Source organism: Leishmania donovani, chromosome 2 (genome assembly GCF_000227135.1).
Source record: "Leishmania donovani BPK282A1 complete genome, chromosome 2".
NCBI classification, from domain to species: domain Eukaryota; phylum Euglenozoa; class Kinetoplastea; order Trypanosomatida; family Trypanosomatidae; genus Leishmania; species Leishmania donovani.
Genome location: NC_018229.1, coordinates 251,227 through 264,606, shown reverse-complemented (window position 1 = coordinate 264,606; position 13,380 = coordinate 251,227). Strand labels below are relative to the sequence as shown.

The 13,380-nt window shown below is 55.6% G+C and overlaps 1 protein-coding gene across 1 annotated transcript; it reads left to right on the top strand.

The window, feature by feature from the left end:
• Window positions 1-8,204: 8,204 nt before the first annotated feature.
• On the top strand, window positions 8,205-11,150 carry LDBPK_020540 (protein kinase, putative; the record flags this gene model as incomplete). Its single annotated transcript, XM_003857901.1, has 1 exon — window positions 8,205-11,150. The coding sequence occupies one exon, from the start codon at window positions 8,205-8,207 to the stop codon at window positions 11,148-11,150; it is 2,946 nt and encodes a 981-aa protein (XP_003857949.1).
• Window positions 11,151-13,380: the final 2,230 nt, after the last annotated feature.

The following is a 13,380-nucleotide window of genomic DNA, read 5'->3' as shown; positions in this document are numbered from 1 at the left end:
GGGGCCTTTTGGGGTGTTTTGGCGGCGCCGGGTTGGCGGGGCCGCCACGCGGGCCGAGGCCCGAGGAACACCCCGCCCCAACCCCCGTTTTTTTTTTAAACCGGCCGCCCCCCCCCCAACCTGAAAAACGCCCCTCCCCCCGGAGGCGCAAAAAAGGAAGACACCCCCCCCCACCCCACAGCGTTCCAAGATGGCTTTTTGAAAAAGCCAAAAGCTTTTTCGAGGCCTCGAAAAGGTTTGCCCCGCAACCTGTGCCGCCACGCTCCGCCAGGGGGTGGTTTTTTACGGACCCCCTTCCCCGAACCGCGGCGCGGACGCAGGGGCGCCCCCCACCGCCGAAAGGCGACGACCCACGAGCTTTTTTTTTGACAGCGCCACCCGGTCACCGTTGCCCCCGTTGATAAAGCGGAAAAGAAGCAAACCAAAACCACAGAGCCCCCCATATTTTCGGAAGAAGCGGCTTAGGAATCCTAAAACAAAAACGTTCCCGGAAGGCCGGGGCGGGCCAACGGGTTGCCGGCACCGCCCCCGTTTCCGCGGGATAGAAAACCGCGGCCCCCCCCCCAAAGCGCCCCAATTTTCTGCGCCACCAGGCCCCAACCACCCACGCGCGAAGTTACGAGACAGGCGCCCAACAAAGCCGATGCCCAAATGCGCGGTGGGGGCGGGGGGCTTTGCAAAGCGCCCGCGCGGGGATAAAAAACCAGTTTCCCGCCCCCTTCTTTACCGCCGAGGGTTTCCACCCCTGTTCGGCCAAAGCGCCAAACAACTTAGCCTGGCAAAACCGTGGCTAACAAAAAAAAACATGAGATCGGCAGATCACCTTCTCCCTTCACCGAAACCAAACCGCGCGGTGGCCTTTCGAAAGGAAAGAAACTAGGCACGGCGATGCGCAGAACCCGAACACGCGAAGGGTTTAAAAGGAAAGAATAAAAAGAATGCGGCCGGCATCCGTAAAAAAGAAGCCGCCACCACCGTTTTCTGTCTTTTTTGACCTGTAAGCATGCGAACGCGCCGGGCAAAAGGACAGGGGCCACCGGGGCCGCCACGTCGCTAATTTTCAGGCGGCCCCGCGCCGACGTGACTTTCAGAACCCCCCCCCAAAACCACCCCCAAAACGCAAACCCACCGCCCCCGCCGAGTATTTGATTCCGGTTGTGCGCGCGCCAAATTCAGGCTGCATGGGTTATGAAAAACCCTCGCGCGTCCGGCGGGGAAAAGGGGTGCGCTGGCCTTTTTGCCTCTGGGGGGCGTGCCCGCGTTCGGCTCAAAGCCGCCCTTAACCCGGCGCAACGCCCCCCCCCCCACAAACCACAAACCACACGCGGGAATTTTTTTTTAGCCCTAACCCATACGGAAGATGAAGCAAATCGTTTTTTTTTTTTTGGCCCCCGCCCTCTTTTTATTTCAACGGCGGGATCGCAAACAAACATCGCCACGCCCCTGAAAAAAGCAAAAACACAGCATCGGCTGCGGAAGCCGGAAAAAGCAAAAGACTATATCAAAAGGCTCTGCCTGATGGGCGGGGGAAACTTGGCCTCTGTCGTGTCGTTTGTTCTTTTCCGTGGGGCTTTCGCCCATGCTCGGCAATATTTTGCCATTCGGCCAAAAAGAGGGGCCCGGGAAAGGGCTTGCAGGCGCCCCGTTTCCAAGTCCCGTGCCGTTGGCCACGCGAAATCTTTCCAGCTCCCGGCCATCAGGCTTTTTTGCGTTGGGCCAGCTTGGTGCCGTGGCCGTTTTTGCTGCCTCTCGAAATCACGCTTTTTCTTTTTTTCCTAACGTAAAGAGAGCTTGTGTTTCTTTAGATGGGGCTGGAAGCTGCTTTGCACCGAAGATGGCGGGTTTTGCGAAAGCGACATCGCTGCCCCAACTCCCAAAAAAGCGTTTATTTCCATGAAAGGTGCTAAAAACGAAAAACCGCGCCTGCGAACAGAAAAAGTCCGGTGTCCGCTTCCCTGTGACCCTAAAAGCGCCTGGCCGTTTTGGGGCCTTTGGCTTTCCTTTGCCGCGGGCTGTTTAAACCCCCTATTCCCCTTGGAAACCGCAGTCGCCCGGCATCCTGCAAAAAAAAAAAGCGGGGGTGGGGCGGCCAGCCATTTAAGAAACCGCACCGCCACACGACAGCCCCGTGCCCACCCACGAACCCCCAACCCCAACGATGAGAAGCGGGAAGGGGGATTGCAAAACGAAGAGCTGGCGGGCTTTTTCTTAAAAGGCAAATGGGGCCGACCGCCATTCTAACGGATGCCGCCGCAAAAAATCGCCAAAAGCCCCTGCGCCAACGCCGCGTTCCACCCACCCCCCCAAACGGCCTGGATAAGACCCCCCCCGCCAGCCCTTCCGGGGGTGCCAGAAAAAAGAAAACGGCAGCCTTTCCGTTTTTGGAAACCGCGGCCACCGGGTTTCTCGAAAAAACCCCTCGGTTCCGCGGCTGGCGAGCCCGTCGTATTCGCTGCTGAGGTTTTTTTTTCCGGCAAAGCACCAAGTTCGCAAAAGCCAAAGCGCCCACCCCTCACGGCTTTCGCCATAAGCAGCCCTTGCGGAAAAAAAAACTCGGCACACCAGCGACCACACCGGCGTACACGCCCACGGGCGCACGGCGCCCAAAAAAAAATCACCACGCACCTTTTCTTTGCAAGGAAGAAAGCCCGGAACGGCAACCTCTTCTGGCCATCCCGCCCCCCAAGGGTCCCAAAACCCCCGGGACAAAATGGCCGGCGCCGGGCCAGGCCCGCCTTCCTTTCGGGAGGGGGGCATTTTCAACCCCCAAAGGATGCTTAGGAAGACAAGTGATCCCCAAACAAGCCTTCGGCTTTTTGTTCGCCACGGTTTTTTTTTAAGGTATACTGACGCCCCTTGCTATACCACACATTTCTTCCCCTGCCGTTCCTTAGCCGCCCCCCATTTCTGCTAGCCTCGAAAAAAAGCATATGTAGGCCAATCGCTGGGGGTGCATCTTTTCACGACAAACGGATGAATACCTGACCCGAAATTTTATTAGAAGCAGCTGCTGTTTGCCTCCTGGCGCGCAAAACGAGGCTAGCTTTTTTTTTTTGCGGCACACACATATTCATAGATCAGCTTTTTTTCTTTTTTACGTTCTTGTTCTTTTGCCTAAAAAAGGGGACTTTGGTGGGTTGTAAAACAAGAAAGCATTCCGCAAGCCCAGCCTTCTTTCACATATATGCCCCCTTGAAACCCCACAGGGCTTTCCATAAGCCCTCAAAATCACAGAAGAAACCGCGGCTACAGAATCGCTGCAAGAGCGGAAGGGCATACCCCGAAGCGGGCGTAAAAGAAACGCGCACGGTTAAGTCAGGCAACGCGGCGCCCGGGCTAATTAGAAAGCAACACCATCGAAGCAATAAAACCCCATGTTTAAGTACCGCGTGTTTCTAATGTCGGGATTTGTTTTATTCACGGAATGAAAAACCACTGCTCCGGCGACCCGTGGGCCCCTGCAAAAACAATAATCTTGCGAATCGGCGGCCGAACGCCCCTTTAACCCAATCGCCGAAATTTCCAGGAACCCGCCACCCCCTGTCGCGCGTTATGAATGCCAAACGGCCGCTTCCAACGCGGAAAAAACGCTTCTAGCATAACTCTGGGCTTCGTTGTTTTCGGGAAAGCGATTTGCAGGCAGGCCGTGAAAGAGTGGTAGGCATCAAAAATTTCTTATGCGTTTTTGGTGCGGCGGCCCCCGCTGGCGGAAGCTAGGCGGAGCCCCTCATCCTCTCCTCCCCTCATCTCCTCACCCCCTCCATCCCTTCCAACACCGAGCCGCTTCTCGTTGTGACAGGGCCCAGCACGCACGAGATGGGGGCGGGTCAGGGCTGGCTGTCGCTGCGGATGTCGGCGTTCGGGTCGTGAATGGCGGTGCTGCGCCGGGGCGGCCTGCGGCGGTGAACGTGTTTGTGCCCTCCGTATGGTGGGCGGGGTGCCCGTGCGGCCCAAACGTGTCGCTCAGCCGTCGCGCTGCCTGCTGGTGGGGCGGCTGTGGGGCGGCCTGTGTGTGTGTGGGTGGGGTTTTGGGCAGGGGCCTTGCCCCGGTGGGTGCGTAGGCGATGTTTTCATGCGCGTCTAGCACCGCTTCGCGCCACGCAATGGGGCCCTGTGGAGGGCCGGTGGCCTGGCGGGGGCGTGGCCCCTGTTGGGTGCGGGGGATGGTGGCGTGGGAAAAAGGTTCTCCCGGTGGATAAATGGGTTTTCCGACTGGCGGGGTTGGGGGGGGGTTGTTTTATTTTTTGTCGTGGGTGCTATTTTTCGGCGGCGGGTTGTGGGTATCAGTCGGTGCCTGGCCGCCATACATGCTTTTTTGTCGGCCGCGGGTGGGGGGGTGACGGAGGTTGCGTGGCCTCAACTGACGCAGGGGGGGAAGGCCTGTGCTGCCCCGCTGGTTTTGTGCGTCTGCTTTCTTGACACCCTTGGTGCTTTTTCTTTTGCTTTTTCTCTTGGTTGCGTATTTGGGTTGGGGTATTCTGCCCTGCCCTTTCTTCGTTATTGCGTGGTGGCGATGCGTGTGCCATAATTTTTTTTTACGAAGGGGGCAGTGAGGGGGCTGCCGTATACTAAAGTACATTGCTGATGAGCCTGCTTGAGTGCCCCGCTGTGGTTTTGAAGCCTGTGTGCCTTCCAGGTTTCTTCGAAGCAATGATCTGAAGACGCTCTTCGGCACGAGGCTGTTGGGGGGGTGCTAGGGGGAAGGGCCGCAAGATCGCGGTGGCGCTGCTCTGGGAAGGGGCGGTGGTGTGGTTAAGGAACTTCGCATTTGTTCCCCGTGAGTCTCACACAACTAGTAGCGATTCTCTCGATTTATTGCCGGTGTCTGGAAAGGCGGGCTTTTGGGAGGTTAAAGCTGCGTTGTTGACACCGTTTTTGTCCAGAGGTGGGGGGGGGGCTGCGTGTGCAACCTTTCTCGGAACAGAGGTTGCTGCTGCCGCAACCTCGTGGCACTTTTACTGCATCAAGGCGCCTTTTACATCTGAGCAGCGCACAAGAAAGGGGGGGGGGAGACGGGAGTTGACGTGTCGGTGCTGTTTTGGGCGGCTGCTTCCTTTCAGCTTAGCTCAAGTGATGACGGCTGGAGAGCAGGGAACTCGACTGAAAGAGTACTGGTTCTTTATCGCTTCACGCCATCGAGCGCGATCTGCTGAAAGCTAGAGGTATGTTTATTTCTGTGGGATAGTGGGAGGGGCTACCATTGTTTGCAGCGGCACTAGTTTTCTTTTAACCTCAGCGTATTATCCTTTTTGGCTCACAGCTAATGGATTGCTCGATAAATGGGATGTTCGAGGTGAGGTGAATTGGATGCGGGATCTACTGTCGGGTCCGCCGCTTCCTCACGGTAAATCCATTACTTCAACGATCTGCCGGTGGCATCATGCCGCGGAGTCCAGACTCATGTGAAAGCGCGCATGGCTGGATGAAGTCGCTGGCGGAGGAGAGCTGATGGTACGACAAGAGATGCTCGATAGCAGGTGTTTGTGAGATCCTGCTTTTTTTTTTTTGGGAGCGGACGCCCGACGGTGCCGCCTGTTTCTCTCTGTATGGGACTGTCAAAATGCTTTGCAGTAAAGTATGCTTATAGCGGTCTGGCGTGGTTTCCCACAGCAACGGTAGCTGTGAGCTTCGATTTCAGCTTTTAGTAGCGCCTTTTCTTTCATCTTCTTTGTAGAGAGGCTTGGGTTAATGCTGGTAGGGAGGGTCTCATGTCTTTCTAGCTGTCGAATCAAACGGGGAGAGATGTGTATTTATTCACACAAGTCGAAGAAACAAGCATGAATGAAGAGTCTCGCGGCTATTACTAGAATGGTTGGTCCCAGTGTTCAAGCTCTGTTCATCGTCGACCCCACGGGGTAACGCTTGAGTGCATGTTTTTGAAGAATTGGAAAGACATTTTGTCTGTAGCAATGAGTGTCGCATAGCACCTCTTTCGAGATGGCTTTTACTTTGCATCTGTAGCTTCTTACAAGCTGTTTAGCTCCGACAGTGACGAGTTGATTTGCTTAGAGGCTGGAGCTCGAATCGGTATCAGTGGTGAGTGGTAAGAGTAGCAGGCGAGTAGCGTCTTATCGCCACCTTTGTACAGGAAACAGAACAAGGAGAATGATGCGTGTGAAATTGAGCACATGCTTTCAAATGCCGCGAAAAATACCATCGTTCTTAGGCTGACGCTCACGACCTGATTTGTCTTTTCCAGGTGCCGCATCATATGTGCGGTGAGTGAGTTTTACCCTTTCAACAAAAGCCGAGTACAATCGTCTCGCTCGTTAAATGCGGAAAACTCCCTGATTTCACTCTCTTCTACCACATCACCGTTTGTGCTGCCCTCTTTGTACTCGCTGGGCTCTATCTCCTCTCAATCCCGAACGGCGGCTGTTTTCTTACCCTCGCCGCTTGTTAGGTGTCTTGGCGAAAGATACAGCATTCTGCCGAGCTTGAACATTGGTCTACGAGCTGGAGCTTGAAAGCCTCAGCTCCCTTTCTTCTATAGCTCGGAGCCCTTCGTTACGTTTTTTCCCCTTTTGGAGAGGCAAGGCGCTGTCGTATGCGATACTGGCCATAAAGAAGCGGTGCACCGACGGTCAACTGGAAAGTCTGCGTTCTTTATATTGCCGGTGCCAATAGGTTGGAGAAGCAGCGCTAGCGCGTGTAGCGCGCCAGTGACAAGGAAACTCATCTTTTTGTTTTTGTCAACGCTCTCCTGTGGCACCTGTGGAATTTGCTCACGCACACTTTTCAAAATTAGCTTTTCAGTAGAGCAACCTATTCCCTTTTTTCCTGCAGGTTCAGCAAGGGCTGACCGCATCGACTGCAGCTGAGCTTAGCTGGGCATCCGCTAGTAGCGTAAACTCTCAAGTTTGCGCCTGATTGACGTAATGCAGACTTCGGAGGGTGGCGCGCGTAAGCAAAGCGCCAAAGCGAGCGAAACTGGCTCAGGCGCGACTGTGGCTTCGGTGAAAGCGGCACAATTGCCGCGGCAGCCCTCCTATGCACCGGGAACGAATCGGCTGCCTGAGGTCGAAGAGGCAAGAAGATGCTCTTCTATTCGCAAAGAAAGCGATGGCAGAGTCGCAGGGCGGTGCACTGCGCGTAGCAGAGACATTGCCTCGAAAAACAGTTACTTATCTGAGGGAAGTGGAAATCAGCGTCAAGCTGAGGGTTCTGACCGTGAGGGTCGTGGGAATTTGTGTGGCAATGGCCATGCTCAGCATAGCTGCGCTTTGGCTAGCCGCTCATACATAAAATCAGATATTAGCATGGACACCTTCGTTCCGCATCGTGAACTGTCAGAGCATGGCAGTGAGAAAGATGGACAGGTGCAAATAAATCTGGAGGGCGTCGAAAAGTCAGTGTTCACCCCTGAACAACCCGCCTCTGGTGACAGCACTAGTGTCTCTCGCATTCCTCCCAGCTGTGATGCGTCGGCAACCGCAGCAGTGGACCCTTTGGCGAAAATTGAGACAGCAGTGGCCTCCACAGCGTATGGTGAGAGTGGCTCTGGCGCAAGAAAGAGCTCCGCTCACGCGGAGAAGTCTATGCAGCCGTTGCGCAATCAACTCCGCCGCTTTTCTTCGAGCAAAGACACGCCGCGCCGCCGAAGCCATGGCATATGTCCTACAGCACTCGTTGCTAGCCGCACGCTGCCTGTTGGGCGCGTCGAGACAGAGTTGGCAGACAGCGACTGGGGAGGGGCATCAGGATCCGGGGACGTTGCGGAGGCAAAGGTTCCAAGCGCTCGCACAGGCTGCTTGCCGAATACGAGTGTCTTCGCTGGTGATGTTGTTACAACTGACACTCGCGAAGGCACTAGTCGCGACAGACGAAGTGCACAGTTTCTGCGAGAGATGTTGGGCGTGGTTGAGAAGGATCAGGCGGGCTCCTCTAGGGGGTGTGAGGGTGACGGTGGGAACGTGAACAGTGCAGCGACAGTTCCAAATCCCCTTCATCATCGCAACAGCGCAAGTAGGGCAAGTGACAGTGGGTCTATCAGCGACATTCCCTACGGGTATGATAATGAAGCTTTCGGAACACAAAGCAGTGCAACGCGAAGAGAATTGCATGCGCGCAACGTCGACAATGTTGCCGGGGGCGACAGAGATCAGTACAACACAGACAGTCTTGTAGATGGGCGTTCCTTTGGTAGTTATCGCGGCGAGCTAGAGTGGCTGTGCGTCCCTTCTTTGTTCTACCTTTTTGCCAACATGATCAAGTGGAATGAGCTTCGACTGCAGCGCCGAACATCTCAAACCCCTCTCGAGGAGAACCGCTCCTGCTCAAGTGATGAGTCATTTTCTCTAGCTTCAATTTGGACCCCAAATCGTGAGCAGGAACTCCATGTGCTTGAGGATCGCATCAGTTTCTCAGTTTTCGAGTTGGAGGGGGTGTACTTGAACCCGTTGTTGGTGAGCTGGTCGAAGCCGAGGCTGCGCTCGCTTGTTGCAGATGTTGCGGCAACATGGGCAAAGGAAGGCCCCTACAGTGCCGAGTTTGACTGCATCTCGTCACGCCTTTTCGACGCCATTTCTACAGAGCAGACTTGCCAGCTTCGAAGCACCTGTTTGCTCTCGGTGCGACAGTGGCTGGGAAGTGCACAACACCGATGGGACGTCACGTGCGTCTTGATAGCTTTACTGACGGTTTCGATTCTTTGCATTGTCTTTCTTGCGGTGTTTGGCCGCACCCAAGCCGTCTGCGTTGTATTTTCGACGATGCTCAGCGTAGCGGTGGTCTTGATGTACGTGGTTGCAGTGTTTGTGTTGCATCACAACACGTACGCAGACGCGGCTTCCAGGTACTTCCGCGAGGAGGTGGTGCGCGCAGCTCAGAAGAAGATGGAGGAGGAGGAAATGGCGGAAAAACGAGATGTGGGCAGTAGAAGCGGGTACAGACACCGCGGTGCGGTGAAGACGTCTCGGGACGCGGCGGACAACGGTTGCAGGGGTTACACAGCGGGCGATGACGACACAGGTGTCGATGATGAGTATATGGAGGATGAAATATCTATTGCGGTACGCAACCTCCGAGCTCTGACGGAGGGTAGCACCCACCCGGTTACTAACGCGCCGCCCTACTATCGCCTATCGGATCGGCCTCACAGTGGAAAGTGTGACAACGGCGGTGCAGGGGGCGGCTTTGAAGATGATATGACACTGGCCGATGGGAACTACGCTTCCCTCACCAGCCGTTCTTTGCAGGCTGGTGACAAAGCCAAGCAGCAGTTTGAGGAAGATCGTGAAAATAGACTCCTGCTGAGCCGCGGGACCTTCGAGCAGCATCAGGCGCACATGGATCAGCGGGAGTCTCACAGGGTGCACGAACGCATGAACGCACAGCAAGCGCTGCGTCCTACAAAGCAAGCGACGCCCAGCAGCACCAGTGGCGCCACTGGAGCTCAGACGAGGCCGAGCACCGCTGACAGCGGTGGAAGCGGCAGACAGGAGCAGCTGACTCGGGGAGGGCGCGACGGCAAAAAGATTGTGATGCAGGAGCAGCAGCCGCTACAGCAACTCGATGACTTGCCAGAGAATGTCAACGTCACGGCGCTGCTGTTTTGCAGGAATGCGGGTGTCCTTTCTCAAGTGGCGTCATCGCTATGGGAGCGCAATTTTATGCTGTTGCGCGTCAGCAACCTTCAAGCACTCAACAAATTCAATCGCGGTTCCGAGCGTTTCGGGGTGGTGTTGATTCATGCCCCTGATGTGGCGGAGGGATCTGCAGAGTTGGAGACGGCGCTTTCGTGGCTGCAGGTGGAGAGGCGGCCCGTCTTTTTCTTTTCCCGCTCGGCGATGGCATACCCGGCCAGCGTGCCCTTTTCCGCCCGGCTGCTGGTGCCGTTTTCCTCCACTTCCCTTAACGCTCTCTTGCTGGCTGGCATTGGCGTGGAGTCGGAGCACGGTTGTGTCTCGTCCCCGCTGCTTCCTCAGCAGGAGCAGGAGCGACATCAGCAGCAGTGCCCGTCGCAGCCTTTTCAAGTCCCACCATACACTCTCGGCCGCCGGCTTGGTGGAGGTGCCTTTGGCAACGTGTTCGAGGCAGAGATGGAACACACAGGTGCCAGGTGCGCAGTGAAGCGGATGTACTTGAAGGAGGACTCGAATCAAGATGAGGAACAGCAAGTCAACAGCGGAGTTGCTGGGGCCTGTGCAGGCGGCAGTGGCACCCTTGCAGCGGGCGCGAACTCCGCAACGTCTCCCAGGGCGGCAGCAGTGGAGGAAGAGGTGGGTGGGGCAACCACCGCGGTCGGCTCACAGCTGCGTGACATTGCTCAGGAGGTGGAGATAATGAGCTCACTTCAGCATCCCAACATTGTGCGATACTACTACTGCGAACGTGACGATAACTGCATCTCCATCTTTATGGAGCTCTGTACCGGCGGCTCGCTGAGATCGTTGATTCACAGCGGAAAGCTGGTGAACCCCCCAGAGATCAAACATCTGCTGCGGGAGATCATCAGTGCCGTTTCCTATCTGCACAACATGCGCATCGTGCATCGCGACTTGAAGCCGGACAACGTCCTCTTTCGCCAGGGGCACATCAAGATTACGGACTTTGGCACGGCTGTGCACAAGCACGGTGGAGACCTTCGGCTTATCAGAGGCACGTTCGCGTACATGGCTCCTGAGATTTTGGTCGGCGATCCGTACGGGCGTGCCTGTGATGTGTGGTCTATCGGCTGCATCGCTGCCGAGGTGCTGTCTGTGGAGTTGCCGCAGCACGCGCTGGGGCTTCCAGAAATGTGCGATTACTACCGCGCCATGGGCGAGAACAGTGAGCTGCCCATCGAATGCGACGTACCGGGCGTACGCGATTTCCTCCTCGCCTGTCTGCAGCGCAATCCCAACCAGCGCAGCACGGCAGCGGAGCTTTTCTACCACCCCATCCTGCAAGCCCGAGACACTTCCATTCATGACTGGATGGTGGAGGTGGTGGCGCGTCGCCGTCGCATGCAGCAGCAGCAGCAAGCGCTTCACCGCAACGGACTTGGCAGCCGAACGGGTGGCGGGGCCGGCGGCCTCGGTGGCAATCACCAAGTCAGCTCCAACGGACCGAACAATAACGGGGGCATGAACTGTGCGAATGCCGGTGACCGCTTCGACCTGCATTCCGTCGGAAGCGCTCAATCGCTCGACTCGTCAAAACTGGTGTGACCGCCGCCGCCGCCGGACTCGGAACTTACCGCATAGGCCGGGACCGGGCGAAGTAGCTGATGGTCCACGCTAAGGAGTTGTTGGATTGCGTTGGGGCAGGCGTTTCCTTCCGTCGTACACCCAAGCCCCTCGTCTCACAGCTTTGCGTCTTGAGTGCTGCAAACAGTCAAGACGCACACGCGCGTCATTCCCGAACGTCAACGGGTGGGTGGGGTGGGGGTGGGGGCACATGTTTGACATGTGCCGCTGCTGTTTTCTTGTGCCCCCTTTTTTTCGATTCTGTTTAATGATATATTTATCGATATATATATATATATGTGTGTGTGCTCTCGCTTCTTTCGCCATCTACTTCTCCTTCTTGTTCCCCCCCTCTCTTCGAGAGAAACAAGGAAGCTGCTCACGTGTCTGCGTTGTGCACACGCTTCGAGGAGCGGTGGCCTCCGCCCCCCTCCCTCTCTCCGTTGATCTGTACTTCTCCTTTCGTCTGCGCGTGTGTTCAAGCGCTACCCCCTCTCACGCCTGCCGCGCTTGCCCTTCCACGTTTCTGTGAGGGCGTGGCGAGGAAGCACTGCTACATTTTGGCTCCCTCCCCCCCCTCTCTCTCTCTCCCTCCCTCTCATGGTGCGCATGTTTCATATTCTTAGATGTTATCTCTTTCGTGGTGTTTCTGTTACCCCCTCCCCCTCTTTCTTCCCCCTCCCTTTCTCATTGTGGGAGGGCACTCCGACGTCCGTGTCTCTGCGTTGTGGCGATTTTGCTCTCGTTTTCTTTTTTCGCGTTTGAGGATGCTCCTGCTGCACATTTTTTTTCGTTTTTGTTTTTCGTGCCTTTTCCCACTCCCTCCGTCTTTTGTGTTTCATTTTATTTTTCCTCTGAGTGTTGTCGTGTTGCTTGTGCCACTCACGCTTTCCAACCGTCCCTCTGGTCTCTCTCCCTCTCTCTTCCCTCCGCTGTGTTGGCATTTTTTTTTTGGGTTACCTTGCACGTGATTGCCCGCGCGCTTGAGAGAAGAGATGCGTTGCGACTTTCTTCAGGTTTCTCTGTACGTGCGCCCGAAGGACCTGTGGGGCGATCTCTAGCGCGCTTGTGTGTGTGTATTGTGCGTGTGTGCGCTGCGGCGAATGTCTTTGTTTCCGCGCTCGCGCGCCTCTTTTTTTTCCCGGTGGGCGTGTACGACACGCGTTCCTCGTATGTGGTCATCTTTGTTTTTCTGTAGAGCTCCAGCTGTTCATCTCCATTGCGAGTCCCTCCCTCCTCCCCCTCCTGTCTTGCGCCTTGCCACCATGTTTCCGCATCCCTTTCCTGCGTTCTTGTGCGTACCTATATGCTGCATCTCTCCGTGAAGGATTGCACCTGAAATCAAAACAACACAACACAACAACAACGACACACACACACACAAGCGAAAAAAAAAACGACCTACGAACCAAAAAGAGAACGCAAAGGGAGACGGCGACTGACGAACGCACACATAAGTGACTCGCCTTCACTGGCATGTACGTTGGAGGCCCCGACAGGCTGTCTTTGCTGGCCGGAGGCCTTCACTTTTTGTAAAGGTCTCGTCGACTGTCTTGTACACAAAAATCATGTCTGGCTTCCTCTCTCTCTGCCTCTCTTTTGGTTTTCTCTGTTGCCGATGATTTCTTTCGTTTGTTTTCCTTTTTTTATGTTTCTGCTTTGCTGTCCTCCTCTGCTCCTCCTCCTCTTCGTTTGCTTGTCGTCACCTCCATCGCCCCCTCCCCCCTTTTCCCCTCTTTTGCATGTCGATGTGCCTCAATCCCTGTTTCCTTCCATTATTATTATTAATATATATATATATATCGGATCTTCCTGCTTCATCCCACCCCTCCCCTGGCCCGCGCTCCTTTATCTTCTCTCGCTCATTCCAAACATATCATTCTGCGCTACGATCTTCAGCGCGTCTCCCGCTGCAGGCTCCACTCCTCACCCACGCTTCACCTTTCGTTCTCTCTTTTTTTTCGCGTGCGCATGCGTGTGTGTGTGTCGTTTTGGGTTGTCTTTATTATTTTTTTTTTAGTGCGTCATCTTTCTCTGTCTTGCATGTATGAAGCGACGGGTATCTTCATGTGCTTCGTTTCCCTCCCCCAACTTTTTGTGTTTCACCCTCACCCGGATGACGGGCACGGGAAGAGTGAGGAGGGGGGAGCGCCTCAGTGCGGGGTGGTCGGGGGGGGGGTCCAAGAACCCCCACTCTGTGGGAGGAGGCCAA